The 23,255-nt window shown below is 43.4% G+C and overlaps 1 protein-coding gene and 1 non-coding gene across 7 annotated transcripts in view; both read left to right on the top strand.

The window, feature by feature from the left end:
• The window catches only part of STXBP4 (syntaxin binding protein 4), a 160,635-nt gene that overhangs the window by 125,355 nt on the left and 12,025 nt on the right, over nucleotides 1-23,255 (top strand). For 5 of the 6 annotated variants that reach the window (XM_089771845.1, XM_089771847.1, XM_089771846.1 and 2 more), the window contains one exon: nucleotides 2,545-2,602. The exons of the other annotated variant lie outside the window; for it this stretch is intronic. In XM_089771845.1, the coding sequence (XP_089627971.1) occupies nucleotides 2,545-2,602 (58 nt within the window). The remainder of the gene's footprint in view (nucleotides 1-2,544; nucleotides 2,603-23,255) is intronic. 6 annotated transcript variants of the gene reach the window in all.
• On the top strand, nucleotides 9,472-9,635 carry LOC112546140 (U1 spliceosomal RNA). The gene has a single exon (XR_003089774.1). It is a non-coding gene; the product is annotated as a U1 spliceosomal RNA (small nuclear RNA).

Here is a 23,255-nt window from a genome sequence, read left to right as displayed (position 1 = left end):
AGCTCTGCCCCCAAAGGCCACTGAAGTCAATGAGGATTCCCAGTGACTTCAGTGGGCTGTGTATCAGGACCTTAGTGGTTTAGGGCTAGACTATGAACACTTCAGTCCCATTCATGAGTAGTTAGTCCTTTTGCATTCAGTGAGACTGTTTGTATACAAAAGTGCCCACGAGTGGGAGTAAGAGGTTCACAATGTAGCTCAGAGCCCATAATCCAGCAAAGCAGTTAAGTTCATGCTTAACTTTAAACGCCAAAGTGATCAAGTGTAGTCTAGACTAGGGCCTTTGTGAATAGTAAATTAAATTAGGTACCAGCTAGTTTTCTGTGCTAAGCGGAAGTTGCTGTGCCCAGATATGGGACTTGGAAAATTTATAAACATGCCTATATTTAAAAATTGAGGGCAAGCCACTGAACACTGTGGTGTGATCCTGCAAAGATCTTAGGTATGTGCTTAACTTTGAGCACATGAATATAGCCATTGACTTAAGTAGTGGTGAGCTGCCATTGTCTTTCTAGTTCCTGAACATTATAAGCATTCAGCATATGGATATCTAGAATCTACTGGACTGTACCTGAACCACAAGGTAAGAAATAAAACAGTCACACACCAATTAACATTCATTGCATTTTATTTGAATTCTCATTCAGCAATAGGCTAGGGAAAGAACTCCACAAGCTCTTCATAAAAATAATCTACAAGACTGCTCATGTGCTTAGAGTTAAGCATGAGCTTAAGAAACTTTCTGAATGAGGCCTAAGTGTTCAGTGTCTTGCAGCACTGAGCCTTTCAGTTTTCAAATGTAAAAGCCTTTTTAGGACATCCAAATCCCATAATAGAACACAATCTTCCTTTTATGCATGTAAAACTATTTTATGCCCAAGATGCAAAGGCCCCATCTAGATTTTACCAAAGTGGAACTACTCACATCAAAGTTGAGCTGCTGCTTAAGTGGTTTGCTGGGCTGTGATTTTAGGGACAGACTTTGTCCCCCACACTCCCATTGGGAAAACGTATAAGAATACAAGAAAAATAGGACTTTTTGTAAAGAACTGCATTACTTAGCTATTTTAGGTCATTATGTCTGCCCCATGAAACTAGACACTTTCCTACATAAGGAAACATAATCAAAACTGGAATAAATTGGCATGGCGGCAGAGGCCTACAAATTTAAAGTTGTACACTTGTAACTCTGTAGTCTTAGGCAGTTCAGAAATAACCTGCATTGCACAGGAATAGTTTGCACTTCCCACTAGCCTACAAAGTCTCTTCACTTCCCAGAACATGTTATTCTGGGGCAGGAAAAAGCATTTCCCCCCCTGAACAGTATGCTTTGCATAAGTGGTTCCCAGCCTTTTTATGCCGCAGACCGGCAAACCCATTTACAAACTTTTGGCGGACCGGTAACATTTTATTTGTATATTCATTATATAAATAATGAATATCCAGAAATATGCAAGTAAAATGTTACTGGTCTGCAAACAGTTTGTGAACGGGTTTGCCGGTCCATGGTATAAAAAGCCCCAGTGCCAGTCCCAACCCCTAGAGCCCCCACTCCTCCATTACCTCCAAGCACTAGCTGTTATATCAGCAGACCTGTCCCTGCCAACTTTCTGTGAGCAGGACCTGCCTTTTTGCTTTATGTTAGCAAAGCTTTGACTGTTGTTCAATGTACTTGTTGCCCAGCACAAGTAAAAGTCAAGTTGAAAAGCTTTCCTAAAATCTATCAACCAATGCCATGAAATCATCAATAGTCTTTCACACAGGGTCATATTCAAAATAAAACCTAGCGTTTATAGCCAAGGTCCTGTCTCAGAAAGTCATGCTTTTTATGGTTACTTGAGAGAAAAAGAGAAGGTTGCTTAGTTTTTATGTATAATAAATCCATCTTCTCAGAAGTTTTCTTTCACTATATTAAGTGCTGTGGCATTAAATCCATGACTCCTATTGACTTTAGTAGAGGTCACACACCTGAAAACCTCATGTAGCACTTTGTGAATTGTACTTAGCTGTTTCCATGCTATACTTTTTCTCTGAAACCAGCTCTTAATGTCTTAGAAGGGTTTGCAAGTAAGTTTCCAAGGTATTTACATTCAGCAATGTAGAGCCCACAAAAAGCCTGATTCTGCTCAGCTTTGCACCTGATGGAGTTATTTACACTTGTGTAAAGTACAAGTAAAACACTAGCAAATCAGAATGGTTGTTTCTGCATCCCTTTGCATAGGTGTAAATGATAACAGAAAATTCAGGATTGTTAAAAATCAGACCCTAAATTTCTACCAGACTATCAGTTTACCAGTAAGTAAAAATAATAAAGAGTAAGATTATGGCTAATGGGTAATACCTTTGCGACATGTTATAAAACCATTAAGCTTCATTGTACATAGGTATTGTTGTTTATCATTATAAAAATCGGATAGGCTATTGAAAGTAATATCTGCATGCCTTGGTTGAAATCTATAATATTCTAATCATTACCATATCCCAACTAATGTTATGGTCTCTTCTAAGCTTTGAGAGTCATTTCATTTTTTTATTTCAACTTAGGCTTACCTTATGGATGGGAAGAATCTTATACAGCAGATGGAATCAAGTATTTTATCAAGTGAGTAGTATCATCAAAGCCACATAAACAGTTTATCACACGTGGAGGAAAATAAGCAGAGGGGTAAAAAAACCTCTAAACTTTCTAAACAATACATTCAATTCAGTAGCATGACCAGAAACATCATCTCTTTTATATACATCTTATTAGTGACATTATTTATACACTTTTTAGGGGCCAATTTATATAATTAGATGGGGGTTTTCAAAGAATTCTAGTGGAGTTAGGTATCCAAATCCTATTGAAATTCACTGGGAGTCAGGTCACTAACTCCCAGACTCGTCTTGGGCACTTCATAGTGTTTGACCCTTAACAATGTTATCTGTAAGGATGGGAAAATCCCATCCTTACAGCCGTTAAAAAGTTCATAGGCTCGAACATTCAAATGCTAAAATGAAAATAATCAATGTTAAAACTGGTTGGAGGGCCTCCACACTCGGAGGACATCATGCAGTACTCAATGATTTTGGTGGCTCTAAATGTAGAAGTTCTTCCTATAGTAATGCATAAGCCTCAGAGCTCTCTAGATGCCTTTGTTGAACCTGGCATTTGGCACCTGTGCCACATACAGCGCTTCAGCAAAACCCCAGAATCCTTTTTAGCATCTGCAGTTTTTCCTGGACCACCAGATAGACAATTCAGTTATGCAGCTTCGCAACTGTGCATAATTTTATTCTCTTCTATGCAGATATATCTGAATACCTCCCAATACTGCAATTTTTTCATGGTTTCCTCTGTAGTGTTTCTACGCCTCCTTCCCCTCCCCCCATCCCTCCTTTTTTGCACCTTTTGTCTTATTTTTTTCTCTGTCATCTACCCACATTCACATCCGTCACCATTTCTGTGGGGATAAGACCGCTTTGCACATGCGGAATGAAGAGGAAAATGAATTAAGGATGTTAAACAACTTCTGACTCGAATCTTTTCTGTGTGAAAAGTCTTCAACACACTTTGTAGGCTCGTCATTTAGACCTGGTCTATATTATACCAGGAAGGTCAGCTTAAGGTACACAACTCCAGCAACGCAAAGCCGAGCCCTGGTGGCGTTGGCACGGTGAGAGGCCAATGGGAGCAAACGCTCCCATTGGCTTCCCTTACTCCTCACAAAAGGAGGATTACCCGACATGGCCGAGAGCTGCCCTCAGCATTCAATTTATGCCCTTATCTTCTATATCATGTATTTCGTCAAGAGCTGCCTAAGAAGGAGTACTGGCTAGGTTTACAAAACTAATTCATTTTCCTTTGTAGCCACACAAGTGTTTAAAGAGTCTAGATGCTGACAGACACTGTCTAAACCTAATCAGCTTCCATCTGCAATCCTTTCACCCAGAAAACTGCACGAGAAAAAGGATTAACATGTCAGTCAGTTTCTCTTTGTAACTAGTCTCGGCAGAATGACCTTTACCATGTGGTACCCACTGTAGCTGCCCATTCAGCCTCAGTCTAAAACCATCCCTGATGTGTCAGAAAGTGATCTTGTTTTTGTAGAAAATGGATTTTTGTAGCCAACTTTGTATCTGGAATTAAGCTGCTCTGTTGTTGTAATGGATTGAAAGAGCAAAGTGGAAGGCATTTCATAATAATTATATAGTAAGCAAGAGAGTCCCAAATGTCCTGCCATTGATTTAAAAGAGAAGTTATTACTTGCTAAGCTTTACACTTAAGATGTTAATCATATGCTCATTAACTTAAAATCACAGAGTTCTCACAATCAAATTTTCACTGCCTTTAGATTAGCCTATCGTTACTCACTGAATATTACCATTGAAATTGGGCCTGCTACCAAGATTTTTTGTCATATTCTTTGTGCAATTCAATGCTTGTGAGTGCAAATACTTTAGCCATACTAAAAATTTCTGCTGTCTGTATGCATCTTGAGTAATTTAAGCATAAGGAAAAGAAATAATCTGATTCAATTTCTGTTATTTTAAGAAAAATATGTATATGCCTGTCTCCTCATTACCATATTTTGCTCTGTGCATTGTGTAACTACCGTTCTCTAAAAGGCCAAGGTGCGCATCATCTCCATTATATTAATGTTACCAAAGGTGAGCGGGGTTTGGAAAAAAAAAACCAAATATGCTCTAGGTTATTATTGGTTAGTTAAATCTATTCATTTTGCTAATCAGCAATGCATCATCATTTCAATGTGTGCAGCATAGTGTAGCTGTTATAATAGGAAGTGTATTTATACTACCAAAATAAGGTTAAGGAAAAATAAGTATTGCCAAATGTCAGCTACATTTGAATGAATTTTCAGACAATCCGCCTGAGAGTAGAGGACAGTGACATTGAGATGTTATAATACAACACTGTATTAATTAAAATGACAAGCTCTACAAAGCTTTATATGTAGTCACCCTCTGCAGGGAGACTAGAGCAGAACGATCAGGCCCTGCTTGTTATTTGCTTGTAGGCTTTTCTTAATTAAAATCTTTCCTTAATGATTTTTTCAGAAAGATTAAAAGGAAAAAGTTAGTGCAAGTGCAATATTTTCAACAAGTGAAGGAAAGGTGATAATATTTTTGAACCTAAGGCCAAAGCATCCAATAAGATACATATACTGTAGCATCACACAGATAAAGAATAAAAAAATACCTTATTGATATAGGATGCCAACGTGATTAGAAATCATATGAATGAACCCTAAGTCAAAGCCCATCAGTATTAATGGGAAGATTTCTACTGGTGTTAAAGTGGTCTTTAGATCATAGAATCATAGAATCCTAGGGCTTGAAGAGACCTCAGGAGATCGAGTCCAGCCCCCTGCCCAAAGTAGGACCAACCCCAACTAAATCATCCCAGCCAGGGCTTTGTCAAGCCAGGACTTTAAAACCTCTAGGGATGGAGATTCCACCCCTTCCCTAGGTAACCCATTCCAGTGCTTCATCACCCTCCTAGGGAAATAGTTTTTCTTAATATCCAACCTAGACCTCCCCCACTGTAACTTGAGACCATTGCTCCTTGGTCTGCCATTTGTCACCACTGTGAACAGCCTTTCTCCATCCTCTTTGTAACCTCCCTTCAGGAAGTTGAAGGCTGCTATCAAATCCCCCCTCACTCTTCTCTTCTGCAGACTAACTAAGCCCAAATCCCTCAGCCTCTCCTTGTAGGTCATGTGCTCCAACCCCCTCATCATTTTGGTTGCCCTCCGCTGGACCCTCTCTAATGCCTCAAAAGTAAAAACTCCATTTTTTCTATTAAGTACTTGCACAGAGTAAGATATTGATGCATGTAATTTGGGTTGAAGGAAACCTTAGGGTCAGTGAAGGCTTCTAGGTATCAAAGCAAGACATGGTGACTCCAGATTCCCTTGCCCAGAGAGGAGTCCCTATGTATGCAGTTGGTTTGGTTCAATTTTGATTATCTAGAAAAGGACACAAAGGAGTAAGTTGCATTGCATTTCCCTTGCCTTCCTGATCTAATCAGCTGTGATGCCTTCTGCTCAGAAAGGTCAGTAGAAGCCTTTCTACTTCATTTCTCAGTGAGTAAGAGCAAGATAATATTTTAGCTGAGTTCTCTGATCGAACTGGAAGATTGAATGTGTTTGTAAGAGAAAGAGATTTGTCAGGAATTGGTTTATGTTAACACTATAAGACTTACTCGGCATTGCCCCAGTCCTTCAGAGCACGGGGGAGGGGAGGGCACAGGGCTGCTGAGGGGCACAGGAGTCAGGGCAGGGCCTTGGGAATATGGGGGGGAGAGAGGACAAAAGGCTGGGGACATGAAGGTGAAGGGGTCAGGGTGAGGGTTTGAGGAGGAGCTCCAGGCAGGGGGCTTAGGAAGTGAGAGTGAGAGTGAGGAATGAGGAGGGACTCAGGGCAGAAGGTCCCATCCAATGGAACCTTTCCTCCCCCACCCCAGGCCACTTCTAGCCGATGGGGACTTCTTGCTTCCCCCAGCCAGCAGGAGCCTTCTGTCTCTTCCCCCCAATCTCCCCTGGCCAGCAGGGATCTTTTCTTTCCTCCCAGCCCTCCCCCAGCTGGCAGGGGCCTTTTGTCCCCACCAAGCACCCTTCCGGTTGGCAGGGGCCTTCTCTCTCCCCTCCCTAGCCCCTTTCCCAGCTACCAGGTGTCTTTTTTCTCCCCCCAGCCCCTCCCCCTGGCCTGTAAGGGCCTTCCTCTCTACTCCCAGTGTTGGGGCCAAGGGCTGGGGCGGGGGGAGGTTTTGGGGTTGGGAGTCTACTTATCCAGTCTGGAAGCATGCAAGATGGTGAGTCTCAGCTCCAGCTGATCACTCTCTTGGTGGTGTGGCTGGCCTCCATGGTAACTCTGCAGGAGAGCCCTCCCCTGCTCTCACTGCCCCTAGTAGCCACTCTCATTATTGCATCTCTCCTCGCTAGGGTTGCCAGGTGTCCGGTATTCACCCGGACAGTCGGGTATTTTTGGCTCCTGCCCGGTAAAAAAAATTCAGAAAATACCAGACACCTGAGATGTCCGGTATTCTCTGAATTTTTCCCCAGCCAGGAGGCGAAAATGCCGGGCACCTGGCAACCCTACAAACATTCAACACCCGACTGCCTCCCCCCGGCCTCCAACCCCAGCCCCCATGCTTACCTGGTTCGCAAGGCTGCTGGCACGAAATGGCTGCCCGCCAAAAGACATAGGGTCTTTCCCCTGAGTCTTAGTGCTCAACTGCTCCCCTGTTTCTATCCCTGCACTTAAAGAGTACATGCTATTTTAATGCTGTAGTGTGGTGGTTGTTTTTTTTTTTTTTTGCTTAATAAGTCCTTGGAGGTTTTTTTTTTTTGTCTTTCTCAACAACTTTGGGTCCCCCCCCCCTTTTTTCCCCCCCTCTTCAACAGAATTTTTTCTCGGTGGTTTTTTTTGTTTTGTTTTTTTTGGGGGAGGGGGTGTTCGGTATTTTTGTTTCAACCATCTGACAACCCCACATCTCGCTGTGTCTCTTCCCTTTCTATGTTATGAAAAACAGTCCTGTTCCTGGCACTTTCCATTTTCCTGGCACATCCAAACCCTGATCTTGCTTTAACTTAGGATAAGAGGAAGCTGCATAGCAAGTTTGGTGATCCTAGCTCTTACCATTTAGGAGTTCTTGAACAAATAGAATCATTGACAGACAGATGCACATTTTAAAAATGTATAGATAGAGATTATTCTTTGCACCATTAGGTGGTGAAATGCAACTGTGTTAATATTAAGGGCTCATTCACACAGCAACACTGTCTTGCCTCTTACCAGTTAGGAGAACAGTTGGCTAATAGTATGGTTCATGTCCATTCAGTACATTGTTAAGTTAATAACTGGTGAATCTTAATCATGTGCTGCCTCTGCTAGCTGCCTAATCTGGCACATTGTTCAATTCTATGAGTGATTAGGCACACATTATTTTGCTTGTGGAGAGGACTTTTACAAAGGCACAAAAGGGATGAGGAAAGCTAAGAGTGAGGCCTCTGCAGTGGGGGGGGGAAATGGATTTTTTTCCCCTGGGCCATTGTGGGAGTTATATGTAAAGTATTTGAATTTCTGTGCTAGCCAGCAAAAGCAGGAACTTTTTTTACTTACTGCTGCACTGCCTTTAACGCATCATCTGCTGCCTGCAGCTAGATATATTACAGCTGGCATGGTATTCACACTGTGATTCAGAACACACCATAAATGCTGCAGCACTCAAGTTCTGGGTTAGCCGTTGTGTTTAATATGCTGATTATTTTCAGACTGATGGAGGCTACCACAGGAGATATATACCAAGGAATGTTATAAAGAAATAACTTGGGAAATTAAAGCAAGTAGGGTTTTTTTAATAGATGTTTACATGCTTTTCATCTTCAACAAATAAAACTGATGAAGTAAAAGGTTTGTTTTGTGGAGAGTCAAATAAATTGAATTTTATATGAAACATTGAAAGTTGGCTGTTGCCACTTTAGGCCTATAAAAGGTTTGGTCCGTCATCAGGCTGAAGTGCTTTGCCTTGTGATATGCCAGGTTCTTTTTTGTGTAAATTTGAAGTCCTTGCTCCTTGTAGTTACATTGTGTTTATACCAGTGTGACTGAAAGCTGAACCAAAGCCTAAAGAAATCACTGTACCGCTGTAGCAGTTGGTTAAACCAATTGTTGCTTAAATATCTACAACTGCAACCAAATAACTGGTCACATTCAGTAGAAGTTTCACGTTTCACTGTTTTTCAATTTTCTTTTTATTTGGGTTCTGTGACTAATAGAAAGTCACAAATGCAGCTTCTTGGTTATCTGCTGCCTCTGATGAATGCTGGATCTGCTGAATGTGCTTGAGAGGATTCTATTGAGAGCAGCACTTTGCAGAAAATGTTTGCAGATGAGTAAAAGATGAACCTCAAAAGTTCAGTGTCAGGAATTCATCTGGGAAAACATCTCAGCTGTTCAGATGTTTTCCGTAACATCCTTATCTTACCAAATATGGTTTTTCATACTCCCTGTCCTTATCTAGAAATGCAAAAATGGCAGCTGTCCCCATGGCTTATCTGCACTTCTTACTGCAGTCCTTACCCATCATCACATACCTCTGGATCGCCATATCACATACCTCTGTGGCAGATCCCAAACCCAGTGTTCCCACATCAGCCTGTGCAAGAGCAGCACAGAGAGGCCTTCCATGAGATGTGAAGGGAAAGAATACATACACAGTGTCTGAAACCTTTCACTCACAAGGAGCACCCTCCACCACTAGGGTTAAAGCAGCACAAAGGATGAATGTAATCACCAGGGTGAATGTAATTGTATATTGTTTCTTGGGGACAAATGCAGCCTTTGCTTACTCCATTGGCTCCAAGGAGCTTGTACACAGTACAAGCCAGGGCAAAACTGGTCCTTGATAGAGATATAAGAGAATGGGGAAGCCTTTTGTTTAAAGTCAACCCTATGAAAGTTAATGATTCACTTACCTGGCAGGGGAGATACCATGAACCCAAAGGTAGTTTTCCCAGGGTGAGGCTCATCCGTTGCTTTGTAGGTGTGCTGACCCCTGCGATTTCCCCAGGTGCAGGAGTCTCAACTGCATGGTTTGTGTTGATGGAGAACTGCGTTCACGCTTTCCCCCAGGGGGGAAAAAGTAACACAGAAGCCCCCTACTGTTAGCATAGTGTGGTGCACATTTCCAGAAGACCATTACGTAAGGTTAAAAGATATCTTTTTCTGGAATGAACAGACCCTGAGGTGATTCTAATCAGCTGATCCTATTCAGCGGGATTTAATCTAATTGTTGTATGTTTAAATAGGGATTATGGTTGGTACTTACAGCACTAGCACTAATTCTGTAACCCCCTTGTAGAGTTTGGCTGTGAAGTTCAATCCTTTCTTTCTCTTTGGTATTTAGAACAGCCAAAGCCCTGAGATACTCAGAGCTATTTTACCACTCTCCCTCTCCAGTGGATACAACCACGTATAAAAACGTGCCTTGGTTGTCATGACAATGGTAATTCCTTAAATGTTGCCAAATTTAAACTCACTTTAAATTTGAATTTTGTCATTTTTTTAACATGATTAAGCTGTGGAGTGCACAAAAACTGTAATGGCTATGTTTGAATTAATTAAAATTTTACAGTTTGCTAAAGATACTTGTTTAATTAATAAGATGCTTGACATGCAAGGTTCTTTATTGGGCTGCCAGGTATTTAGGGATGTTATTTCTGTCTCTTATAAATCTCATGCAATAAACACGCTCTAGGACAGAAGCTGAATATCGCATAAGATTGAGGTAGCTTGCTGTGAAATGTCTATAAATATCTTTGAAGGGAGGTGAAACAGGATGAAGTGCATGAGAAATCAGAGTTTAAAAGAAGCAAACCAGCTGGCTTGTGTTAGATACTACAGTGAAACCCATTTGTATGAATAACTGACATGAATAAAACATTTACATGGATGCGTTCTTTATGGGTGAAATGGCTTTATATACCTGTCATTGAGAGCTGGAGCTAGAACATGAATAAAAAGTTTGAGAAATTTTTTAATCTCTCCCATTAGGGCATTTTAGTGCCTCATTAATTCATTTCCGATTGACCATGTTGTTAAGCATCGAATTGTCAAGCACTAGCAGGCATGGAGAAATTACCTTTCAAACTTCATTAATGCAGCTAAAGCTGTTATGGCAGGGCTGGGCAAGATATGGCCTGCAGGCCAGATGCAGCCTGCCTAACAATTTGATCTGGCCATGGACTGCATCTGGTCAGTTACTATTTATGTCCTGCTGCCAGTGCCACAGAATTTCCAGGAGGCGGCTCAGGCAGCCGAATCCAATTTAAAGGGCTCGCGGCTCCCGGTCACGACGCTAACCCATTAGCGGCTGGAGCCACAAGCCTTTTAAACGACCACAGCAACCCCAGGTGGCCTCCAAGGAACATGATAGTGACGGGGCTGGGAGCCATGAGACCTTTAAATGGCAGCAATTTAAATTTAAATAGCTTGCGTCTCCTAGCCTTGCCACTACTTTGTTGCCTGGCTGCCTTCCGGGATTGTTATAGCTGTTTAAAAGGCTCTGGCTCCAGCCGCTTCTGGGGTAGTGCCACGACCAGGAGCCACAAGCCCTTTAAATAGCTGCAGCAACCTCAGACGGCTACCAGACAATTCAGTATCTGCAGGGCCAGGAGCCCTCTAAATTGCTATTTAAAGGGTTCATGGCTCCTAGTTGTACCGCTGCCATGTTGCCTGGCTGCTGCCCGGGGTTGCTGTGGCTATTTAAAAGGCTCATGGCTCTGGCCATTGCCAGGGTAGTGCTGTGACTGGGAGCTGAAAGCCTTTTAGATAGAGTCCTGCTGCCTGAGCCACCTCCTGGAAATTCTGTGGCACCAGCAGCAGGACATAAATAGTAAGTGGCCAGATTCAGTCCATGGCTAGATCAAATAGGCCACATCTGGCCCCTGGGCTGCATCTTGCCCAGCCCTGCAACAGATGGTAGTATAATTTCATTAATAAGAAATGGGCAGCCCCAGATAGCTTACCAAAATTAATGGAGTGGCCCCCATGGTGAAAATTATTGCCCACCCCTGTGTTACGGCCATATCTGTAGGGTATGCCATCACCAGGAAAAGTTTAGAAGTTTAGAAGTGAAATAAAAGGTTCTTGTAAGGTTGGGTGGTGAAAAAAGAGTGTAAATTTCATTGGCTTGATTTTTTCAGGTGTCTAAAATGAATATAAATCACACCAATGGACTCATGAGTGAGGCTCAGACCTGTTCACTGGTATAAATGGGCGTGCCTCCAGTTGCTGTCAGTGACGGCTGGACTGGGTCCCAAGAATGTCTGAAGTAATATGATGCCACTTAACGTTGGGAAGAGAAAATTAGTTTTATTTCTCACCTTCATGCTGCAAATAAGTGGCACTCATTTTACAGCCATTGGTACAGATTGCACCAGTTTGGCATTTACACTCATTTTCTGACCAACATAGCCTGATATGTAAGCAGTGGTGTAACCTACATCAGTGAGTTTGAACCCATGGTTTCCAAAAGGTTTTACCAACTTACTCTAGGTCAGGGGTAGGCAATCATTTTTGATGGGGGGCCACTCCAAGAATTTGGAAAGTGGTTGAAGGCCGCACTCTTCCATTATATTAATGGAGGAAGTGTGGGGTCTGGAATGGATGTTGGGTGAAGGAGGTGGTTGTGATCAGGGGCAGTGGACTGGAGTACAGGGGTATGGGATGTGACCCAGGGCAGAGGATTGGGGTGCAGGAGTTTGGATTGTCAGCTAGGGCACGAGGGGATTGTGATCTGGGGCAGGAGAGTGGGGTGCCAGATCTGGGAGGGGATATGGATGCAGGAGGGGGCAGAGGGTTTGGGTATGTGGAGTAGAGTGGCAGAAGTGGAGGGCATAGAGGTGTGGAAGGGAGGGGCTGATGTGCCAGAGGCAGGCTCTGGCCATGCAACTTACTTGGGTGACTCCCAGCCAGCAGTCCAGCATGTTTCTGAGGCAGCCTCCTTCCTGCTTACCATGCCCCTGCACAGGCTGGAGGGCCACGTGTGTGTGTGAATAACTACGAGCCAGAGGGGAAAGTAGTGTACACTGGTGCTTCATGGCTGCCAGTTATTCGAACAGACAGTTCCCATTGGCCGTTTCTAGCCAATGTGCTGGAGGTGGGGCCAGTGCCTGAAGCCTTCCTCCTCTCCCCTCCAGGCTCATAATTTTGAAAGAGAAATGGCTCAGCAGCCACTTATTTTAGTGGTATTACTTTTTTGAGCAATCAGGGAGCCTGCCTGAGGCTCCTTGCTGCATCCATGGGCCAGATCCAGTGGGTTGGCGGGCCGGATTTGGCCCACAGGTTGTATTTTGCTCAGGTCTACTCTAGCTGATGCTTAGTTGATAAATTAACCCATGTGTCTTAGCAGGCAAGGGCACGTCAGAAGCATTTGGGATTTTCCTATATAACAGAATTCGATATTGAAAACTCTTTTCTTTTCTCTGGGATTAGGACCATTTTTCTCCTCCCCATGCTGTGTAAGAAGAAGCGAATGGCCTTTACTTCCCAATTGATAAAGGTTCGGAGATCTCTAGAGTGCATAAACACTGACGCTTTCATAAACAATTCCATAAGAAGTTTCCTGCCTGGTTGGCACATACATAAAACAATGCTAAATAACTTCTCTGAAATCATGGCATATGTTCAGATCTTCTGTTATTTAGGAGAAGATGGTTTGGGCATTTTGAAACTATGTCACTTTCATCTGCTGTTTACTGTCTGTGGTGAATTGATCACCTGCAGAGAGGAGGTGGAATCCAACTGCATCTCTGAGCTACAGCCAAAAAGTAGTGCAGCTATTTGATGAGGAGGAGGAGTACGGAAGCTGTATCTCAAAGGCCTCGCTGCAGTTCTGTCCCCAGGTGACTTAATGTTGTTCCCCAGCAATTCAGCCTCTCGGTCACATTCTCCCTGTTACTGTTTTTTGAGGGGGGGAAGCAATCCTGTGCAGGCCATGATTCTGCATCACTCTAGTCCTGAGTATGAGAAATCCAATTACTCAGATTCCAAAAGGATTTATAATTCCCCATGGGAATTTCCTCTCTAAAACCCAGGGCCTTGGGCACAGTTCATGTGAGCTCATGAGAACCGTCACATGCATTCTGAAATGTGTGTAGTGATCAGTTGGGAGGCATTAGTACAGAATTACTGTTTCATCTTGTTAAGAGCAAGTTCACATGCAATTCCCATTGACCTAAGTGGGAGTTGTAACCAATGTGAATTAGGGCAGAATTGGATGCTGTCATATCAACTGGCAGTAAAAGACCTCAGGGAAGAGTGATAACATTTCATCAGTACAGCCAGTGCGGCAATACGTCTTTACTCTGGCAGACTGTATTTTGATGCCATGTAATATCCCGCTAGTTGATATTGCTTGGGAAGAATCCTAGTGGAAGAACAACATAGAAATGGACATTAATTTTCTTCCAGAGCAAACTCCCCGTTAATCTCTGTCTTCCCACCGCATTTCACCTTTAACATATGGCAGATCCACCTCATGGGACTAGCACCTAAAATTAGGTATGGCCTTGCTAGTCTCCCTCCCACTGACACCTCCGTCTTGCATATGTGTACAACTTGTAAGAACAGCTGGGGATTTTGCCCCTTATAAACACTGTTTTCTTGCTGTTTAACAAAAGCACGTTTTTATTATGTTCTGACTTAGACAGAGAAAGCAGCATAACTTGTGCTTTAAATAAGTCTTTCCTGGGGACAAAGATGTGAATTCCCAAATAGTTCAGTCTTCTGGAATGCCTAGATAGACTGAGATTAGTGATTATTTGTCTAGTTTATGCCAAAGGAAGGGGTAGCACTTCTAATATATTTCATAATTCACCCAAGAGCCAGAAGTTTTCCTTGTGTGCTTAAATGACCTCGAGTGCTGCAAGGGAAGAATATTTCCTGTTGCTGATGTACATGCAAAAGGTTTTGTGTATAAATTGAGACGTGTTAGTTTCTTTTTTGTGCATCCCACTGCTCTGTAAACCTATTCTGTTCCATGTCTTAGGGTACGTCTACACTACATGCCTCTGTCGGCAGAGGCATGTAGATTTGTTTGTTCAGCAAAGGCAAATGAAGCCGCGATTTAAATGATCGTGGCTTCATTTACATTTACATGGCTGCCGCGCTGAGCCGACAAACAGCTGATCAGCTGTTTGTCGGCTCGCCGCTAGTCTGGACGTTCCCCCTGTCGACATCAAAGCCCTTTGTTGGCAGCCCCGGTAAACCTCATTCCACGAGGAATAACGGGACTGCCGACAAAGGGCTTTGATGTCGACAGGGGGAACGTCCAGACTAGCGGCGAGCCGACAAACAGCTGATCAGCTGTTTGTCGGCTCAGCGCGGCAGCCATGTCTATGTAAATGAAGCCGCGATCATTTAAATCGCGGCTTCATTTACCTTTGCCTACAACCCTAATCTACATGCCTCTGCCAACAGAGGCATGTAGTGTAGACACAGCCTTAGTGTTTCTGTAGCAAATACATTCAGAAGTAGCCACAGCTCACCGATAAAACCCTAAGATAAGAGTTCCTAATACTTTCTGACACTTTGAGCCGTAAATATTGCCCAAACCATTTGAAAATCAAATGACAAGGATATTTACCTAAAACATATGCTCTAGTTCAGATAGTAATTAATTTAGGGAATGCCTATGGCCTATGCTATGCAAGAGGTCAGATAAGGTAATCATGAGGTTCCTGCTAGTCCTATAATCTACTAATAAGACCAGCCTGCTTTTTGACATTTTAAGGAACTGATATCTTATGAATTGAGTCATCCTTTGAAAAATCCCTTTTAATTGTGCAGTAAGGAGTAGGAGGTCAGAACAGATAGCTAAGGCCTGCCACATTGTCTTTGACCATTCATTGTATCTGTTAGACTCAATAAAGACAGATGAGTATATGATCAAGGGCCAAATCCTGTTGCCTTTTATCCCATTGTAAGTACTGAGAAATCTCATTGAAGGTAATGGTGTTGCTTGGAATCCACCAGTGTGGCTGAAAACAGAAGGTGGTCTATGGTGAGTAGTCAAGCCTCCTGAGATAGTACTCAAAAAACAGACCATTAAAACACAGAAAAAAATTTATAGTAGGTTTTATAATCAAGCTAAAAAATCGAGCAGCCATCTTGAAAGCATGCATTGTCATGTCCTTTATATTCTTATAATTAACGGGTGATATCAAATAGGTTATGAATGTCCAGTATATTTGTGTCTGGGGGAAGAAAGAACCACAACTGATTTTACTGAAAGCTGGATATTTACAGAAATCTATTTATGGATCATAGCTGGATAATCTCTCTAATATAAATGTACATGCAGAAGTAGGGCTAACGCTATCATCTTCAAAAGGAAAATAAATTTCATTTTCATTTACCTACTGAATGCTGAATAGAAGCTGAAATGCTCTAGGTTGATAATCCTTTCTATGACCAAGCCTACCCCCTGAATTTCTACTGCATTACAAAATTTGGATCTAGTTCCTTAGACCCAGATCCTGCTCTGTCCCTTTGTGGATTCAGAGGACTCTGAGCACAACTGCATCTTTGCAGTACCAGTGCATGGGGTGGATGGCAGAAAGGAGCAGAATCTTGAATTTTATAATGAGATCCCTGCATGGATGCAAAATTGGTATTTGCATCTTCAAAAATGACCTGCAAATATCCACGGCCGTGGATGCGCGTACCCATGGATATAACGTAGATGTCACAAATGTACAGGGTTCTACAAAATTTGTATCCACATCACTATCCACAAAAATGAGCTGTGGCTATCTGCACCCACGTCTGTGGATGCGGATACCGATAGGTATAAAGCAGATATCTGTGGATTTGCAGGACTCTATTTGTAACCTGTGGATTATTTTGATGATAACTACAGTATCTACATGTGTGTGAAATCTTCTTTTCAGTTCTAGCCCTAGCAAATCTGCTATAGTTCTTGTCAGGAGTAGACTTCTACATTTATCATCAAGGCTCCTGTTTAAAAGAGTTCAAAGATGAATAATGAGAGACAGCAAAAGCTGTTGTTTTGGGTTTGGCATCATAATCCAGTATCTCCTGAATTGTAATGCCAGCCATGATCCTATCTCCCCGTATAACTTAGGCCGAATCATTTACACCCTAATCTTCAAAACTGGCCTCAGTTTTTGACTGCTGACCCATGTATACCACTGGGCTGATTTTCATAGGTGCTGAGTTCTGAGCCCAGCTGGAGTTGTCAGTGCTCAGCACTTCTGAAAATCGTGTGTTTGTCATAAATTTGGCGCTCAAAAATAGAGGTCATTTTTGAAAACATTTGCTTTAACCACTCATCCTCGCATACAAATAATAATAGCTACATAGTTCATAGGGGTATTGTAAGAGCGGGGGGGAGGGGCAGAAGGGGCAATTGTCCCAGAGCCCATCAACATAAAAGGGAATGGACTCCCAGCAGCCACTGGTGCTGTTGCAGTAGCAGCGGAGACCAGTGTCCCTGGCCCTTTAAATTGCTGCTGGAGCAGCATTGAGGAATGCGCTGCTGCCTGAGACCCTGCCCCTTTTGGGGGCACGGAGTGCTGTTGTCCTCCACACCTTGTCTAGGAGCCCGGCGAACTATTTGGTCCCACTGTGTAACCATTTAAGTTTAGTAGGGAACTGTATGTGCTAAGTATTGTATTACAGCCTTTCATTCAAAGGCCTCCAATGTGCTTGGCAAACTTAACTATGAGACTAAAGTTTTCAAAAGTGACCCATAATTTTGAGTTCCTAATTTTGTGTGTGCCCTATTTGGCATACCCTTTAAGGGTCTGATTTTATGACTTAGTCCCCTCAGAAGTGTCTCAGGTTGGACTATTAAAAATGGAGACACCCAGAATCACTTGTCACTTCTGAAATCCTTGTCCAGAGGTCACTAGCATCTGCAAGTGGCTCAGAGACCCCCTCTGGGGTGAGATGCAGCTTCTGATTAACAGCACACAACAGTACTTTAGCATTGGACATGAAGAATACTTTTGCCAGTGGAAACTACATGAAGTCTAGATAGGTAGAATGGAATTACTTGTCAAAGTGTTTAGAATAGTTCAACTCTCAGCGTACGTGGTTACAGTGAATTCATCTTTTCTGATTTTCAGTCAGTTCATTTTGTACTGTTGTAAGGAAAATAACTTTAGAAGTAATACAAGGGAACTTGGCAGTGGCTTTTATGATAACATGAATTTGTAATACAAGAATGTTAAGACTTTAAGCAGCTTCTGGTTGGGTTGGGAGGGAGGATTTTTGTTTTCAATTTCAGGTTCTAGAATGAAGAAACATTCTTTTGTCCTCTGCAGAGACAGTGCTTCCTAAATAGGTTCTGGTGTAGTAGGTCATGGACCAGTTTACATTTCCCCCCTGTGAGAAGAACAGTTGGAGCTAAATTCTGCTCTCACTTTTATGCTCATAAATCCCACCATCGCAACTGGAACCAGCTCTGATCTCTGCTTATTGCTGTAGAATTACTCCAATTTTATACAGGGATGTGACTGAGGGCCAAATTCTCCACGCCTGAGTCATTTCTGTGTAGGAACTAGAAACCTTGAGAGTTCAAAATCCTGTTAATTCTTCCAGTCTTGGGGCAGGGTTTGCCATTTTCTGAAACAGGCCATGGTTTCCACCCCTAAGCTGAGGGATCCCCTGATCTATATGGGTCTTGGGAAATCTACTAGAAGCAACGAGGATTCACAACAATACCTGAGCTCCTAAGCTTCTATTGATCCTTCTACAGCAATGGCTTCTGCAGGAAACATGCTGTACAAGGGCTTCTCCCATTCTCTGCTGTCCCAGAACTACTCTCAAGGACTGGGAGAAGCAGAATACCTGTAGATTCTGTTGGTTCACAGTACACTGCTTTGCCCTATAGGTTTTTTAGGATAATCTAAAAGAGACCACCATCCAAACCTGTGGAATGGTTTCCATGTGGCAGGGTGAGGGGAAGCTGTCACCTTTAGAGACTGATGACTTCTGTTCAGATTACAAGATCCGGCTGGGCATTAATAGTGTGCTAGTTTGCACCTGTGCTGGCAAGACCACTACTGGGCCTTACAGTCCTTCACAGCCATCTGCAGAAATGGTCAAGAAGTTGCCACCAAGGGAGCTGTTACTTTGGGATGTGTCCACTGGGAACAGCGCACATGGTGGTAACAGTCATTGCTGACCCCGGGGCTATTTGAATTATAAGTGAACCACCATGTGCCCCATCACCAATTCCAGGTGTTTACTTGTTACTGGATCAGTTCCTATTATTATTATTATTTATTAATAATGTTTTTTGTTTCCGGACGGAGCCATTTGTGTACTGCTGTACCTTCTTATTAATAATTTTGATCTCAGAAAATGTGATCCTAGATATATAAATGTGGGTGTGGGCTGCCTTATGAACCTGTTCCCTAGGCTTTTAATATACTGCTGTTTAATGGATTCAGTCAAGGAATAAGCTGGGCTCTCTTCTCGGACTTTTATTTTATATTCTTTAACTTCTAAGCTTCTTCAAAGAAACACAGCATGATAGGGGGTTCGTGTGTCACTTTAGGGCCCAAGCCAGTGCCCTCAGTCAGCCAGCAGACTCTTAAGTGGGTACTGTCTATCTTCCAGAAGCTGCTCTGCACCTCCAGTCCTTAATCTGCCCCTCCAGTGCTCTGCCTTCCCCACAGGTGTTACTTATAAAGTGTAATCCTGGGAAAGAGTCAAACCAGCTAAAAAATAAACAAGTTATTTTTAAAAAAAGTTTAAGTTCAGATCATCTGGTTTAGATAAATACAAAAAATGTTTCTTTCCCCAACTGCATGTAGCTTCTGAGTCTCTGGAAATTGTCTTTGCCAGCTGTTCTCAAGATTGATTTACTGTACTTACCCAATTACTTCTTTGATCTATTCCCCCTATGAAGTTGAACAACTTTATGGTTGAGAATAATTTCCTCTCTGCAGATCTCTCCAGCACTAGAATCAGCATAAGATGGCAACAGCAGGTTTTCAGCTTCACTTCAATGACTGAGAATCTCTGTATCCTATTTAACATCGCAAAAGAAGCTACAAAAACGTGCGGGTTGGGTTTTGAGTTAGAAATCTTGACTGAGTCAGCACTTGACAGTGGCCAAAAGAGCTGATAGTACTGCTGTTTCACCATAATCAGAGCTGATTTCGCTGAGAAGACAAAGAGGGAATTACAAGGTCGAGTCAAAATGATAAGAGCAGAGAGGTAAAAGTGCTGGCTCCTAAAAGCCAATGGACAGTTTTGATCTCAGAAAATGTAATTCTAGATGCATAAATATGGGTGTGGGCTGCATTATTTATACAGCACCATTAGCTGTATGTTGGCTGCAGCTTGTATGTTGAGTTTGTCAAGCACACTCTTAGGGTACGTCTAGACTACATGCCTCTGTCGCCAGAGGCATGTAGATTAGACTACCCGGCATAGGAAAATGAAGCGGCGATTATTTAAATCGCCACTTCATTTTCCTATGCCGGGTAGTCTAATCGACATGCCTCTGTCGCCAGAGGCATGTAGTCTAGATGTACCCTATGTGCCATATTCTGCACAGGCTTCCAGGGCAATAGAACTGACACAATTCTGGTGCACAGTGGGTCCCAACTACAAAGCACCTCTGCATGGGACTTCTCTGTGTGCCACCATGCAAGGAGTGAACTAGGCTGAAGCCCAGTAGCCCCCAACCTTTGGGGACTGCCAGGCGCCTGGAGGTGGGGCCGTGCATGTGCCACGCGCCACATGACCAGGGGCAGGGCTGCGCACACGCTTCACGCCCGGGGGAGGGGGGTGACCACGCATGGGCCGGGGCCGCGCCTGCGCCCCGGGGCCGGTATCACGTATGCGCCACACGCCCGGGCCAGCACCGTGCATGCGCCACGTGCCCGGGGTTGCACATGCGCTGCGCGCCCGGGGCCCAGGGCACAAGAATGGCTTGGGCCAGTCCATAGTCACTCGGCGGGCGCACATAAATGCCCCGGCGGGTGCCATGGCGCCCACGGGCACCACGTTGGGGACCACTGCTGTAGCCAGTAGGCCTACAATTACTGGCCAAAAGTTCTAGCCCAGGGAGTTCAGAAAGAGATTCTTCTGCAGCTGTAGGACTCTGCGCTTCCTTTAGTCTCCACTGCCACCTGGTGGTAGGGGGAAGGATCCCACATCTCACCACCCCCATTGCTACAGAGCAAAAGGCATGGTTACTCTGGCTTTGTGCAGAGCTGCTAGTACCTGTGTTGTGTATTCTTACATGACCCTCTGCAGAACAGATAAAGGCCATGTTGAGGGAGGTCCAAGGGACTTGCAGAGAAACTCCAAGAAACAGGAGATATGAGGAAACAGTTGGGCGCAAGGAAGTGCAGAGAGACACTGTGTCCGAGCAGTTAGAAGGCTTCTTGAAAGAAGTGGATTTAAAGGAGATGGGGGGTATTTGGTGCAAACGCACAAGACCACTCAAAGCATAAGGGGAAGCACGAGAAGTGGCAGAGCAGGACACAAAGGGAGCAGTTAGGATCAATCCTACCAAGCTGAGTGCAGGCACTGAGAGTCCATGCAGGACCAAAGGGAAGGATTCATGCATTGGGGCCTGGCTTCCTAACCCTTCACCCTGAATAGGGCAATCCACATAGTGCAGAATCCACAGGCTCCTGCTCCACTTCTCCTGTGGCCTGGCCCTGCCCCACCTTCAAACCCCGCACTGAATGGCAGTGCTCAGGGAGGACCCACAGATTTTCTCCTGCCAGGTGGTGTGTACCCTGCATGGACCCAATTCTCCAGCATCTGAAGATCTCTCCACCCAGGTGTTTATGCACATGGAATGGAAGAATGGCAGGATTTGCTCCTGAGAGCATACGAATATGTCAAGGGATTTATCATGAAATATAGGGGAAGAAAATCAGTGTAGCACTACAGGTGTATTACTGAGTGACCTATATTACTGCATTTTGCATTGCCAGTTAGATTTGGGAGATGCAAAATCAAGGATACGAAAGATTAACAGCTGCATAAAATCAGTGGTGCATGTTCAACAGAGCAGGTTGTTGGGTTCAGAAGAAAAAAAATACAGCTCCCATTGTCTTTTCATTTGATATTAAATGTGTCAGGTTCTGCCTTCACTTGCATCATGTTCAGAAGGGTTCACATGGGACCAGAACCTAGCTTTCAGTATTCAAACAGGGATGAGTCACAGTTCTCCTGGAATCAATAGCAGAATTCTTTTGGCCATAATGAATCTTTACACAGTGGGAGTTTGGATGATTATTGGGTTGGAGAGACACCCAGACTCCACATATCTTTAACAGGCCTTGCACAGTTTTTCTCCTCTTGCAAGTTGCAGCTCCCTCATGCAGTGGAGAATTTTGGTCACTTAATCCAGTGGTGCGCAACCCATGGGTTGCAACCCCCAAGGGGGTCGCGGATGTCTTCCCGGGGGATCGTGGCACTTAGATCCGGCCGACTGGGGACTGGGCCCAGCCATTGGCAGCTGTGTGGTGCTTAGATCCAGCTGGCCAGTGGCTGGGCCCGGCAGTTGGCGTCCCCTGCGGTGTAGCGTCTAGGTCTGGCCAGCCAGGGACTGGGCCCGGCAGTTGGTGGCCCCTGTGACGCGGGGATCACAGATCAAAAAAAGTTGTGCACCACTGACTTAATCCATGGGAAGTAACCCCTGTTTACATTGTCCACCCCCATTCAGCCTCCTTGCACAATATCATGGGGAAAAGCATCCACAGGGCTGGTTAACTGCAGAAGGGGCACCCAGCAAAGTGACCTGCAGTGGTTCTGCTGCCTACCAGGCTTTCCATGACCCTTGGAGAGGTTACAGAACTTGGCCCTGTATAAAGTAACGTAATGTAAATGAAAGATTTTTTATCACAAAAGGTGAAAAGTGAAATTTGCTGATTCTCAGAATCTAGCAAAGGATGCACAAGCTATTTTTCATAGCGTATTCCTCTATCTTCTTTGAACCATTTGTCTTTGAACCATTCTTTCCTTAACATAATGTCCTAAATTTTCATCTTGCAATAAACCATTTTGCATGCTAGGAAGTAAGAACCATAAGGAGGGTAATTATAATAGGATTTAAATAATTCACAACAGTTTCTTTGCCAATAAAATAAAGACTGTGCTCTCTTGTTTTGTTTGTTCAAGCTATAAAATTTGTCTTGCAATTTACTATTATTAAAACAACAAAATACTGACATATTCCCAGCTCAAATATTTGTTTCCTAACAATAAACTTGGCTACCTTCCAGCAATGCTGACTTGTTTGTAAACCTAAAAAAGCTTTAACTAAAGCTAAAACATAGTTGATTGCTCCTCAAATGTGGTCAAATGAATTGTTTCTGCAAGAACATTTGCCAAGGGACTCTGCACACTTGAAATGGAAAATGTTTTGCAGTTATGAATGTATGTTGCTGTCTCTTCAGAACTCTGCAGTATCGACAGTAGTGGCTCACTTTAAAAAAAAATGGTCTTTCAGTTAAACAAAGCCCAGAGGTAGATTTGAACTCCTCCTTACTTCCATTGATGACCCTACCACACAAAGCATAGAGGATGTATTTCTAATAAGGAATGTTCCGCAAACCAGTAAATCTGGGCTTATCTCATTGGACTGATTATATCAAAGCTCTTTAGCCACAGCACTTGATGAGGACTAAAAATAAATAGCAGGGCAGTATACAATTATTTTGTACCTAAATAATCTGTGCTTATTGTGT

The sequence above is a fragment of the Pelodiscus sinensis genome, chromosome 20, assembly GCF_052426305.1.
Source record: "Pelodiscus sinensis isolate ZL-2025 chromosome 20, ASM5242630v1, whole genome shotgun sequence".
Classification (NCBI taxonomy): Eukaryota; Metazoa; Chordata; order Testudines; family Trionychidae; genus Pelodiscus; species Pelodiscus sinensis.
This window is presented reverse-complemented; position numbering and strand designations above follow the sequence as displayed.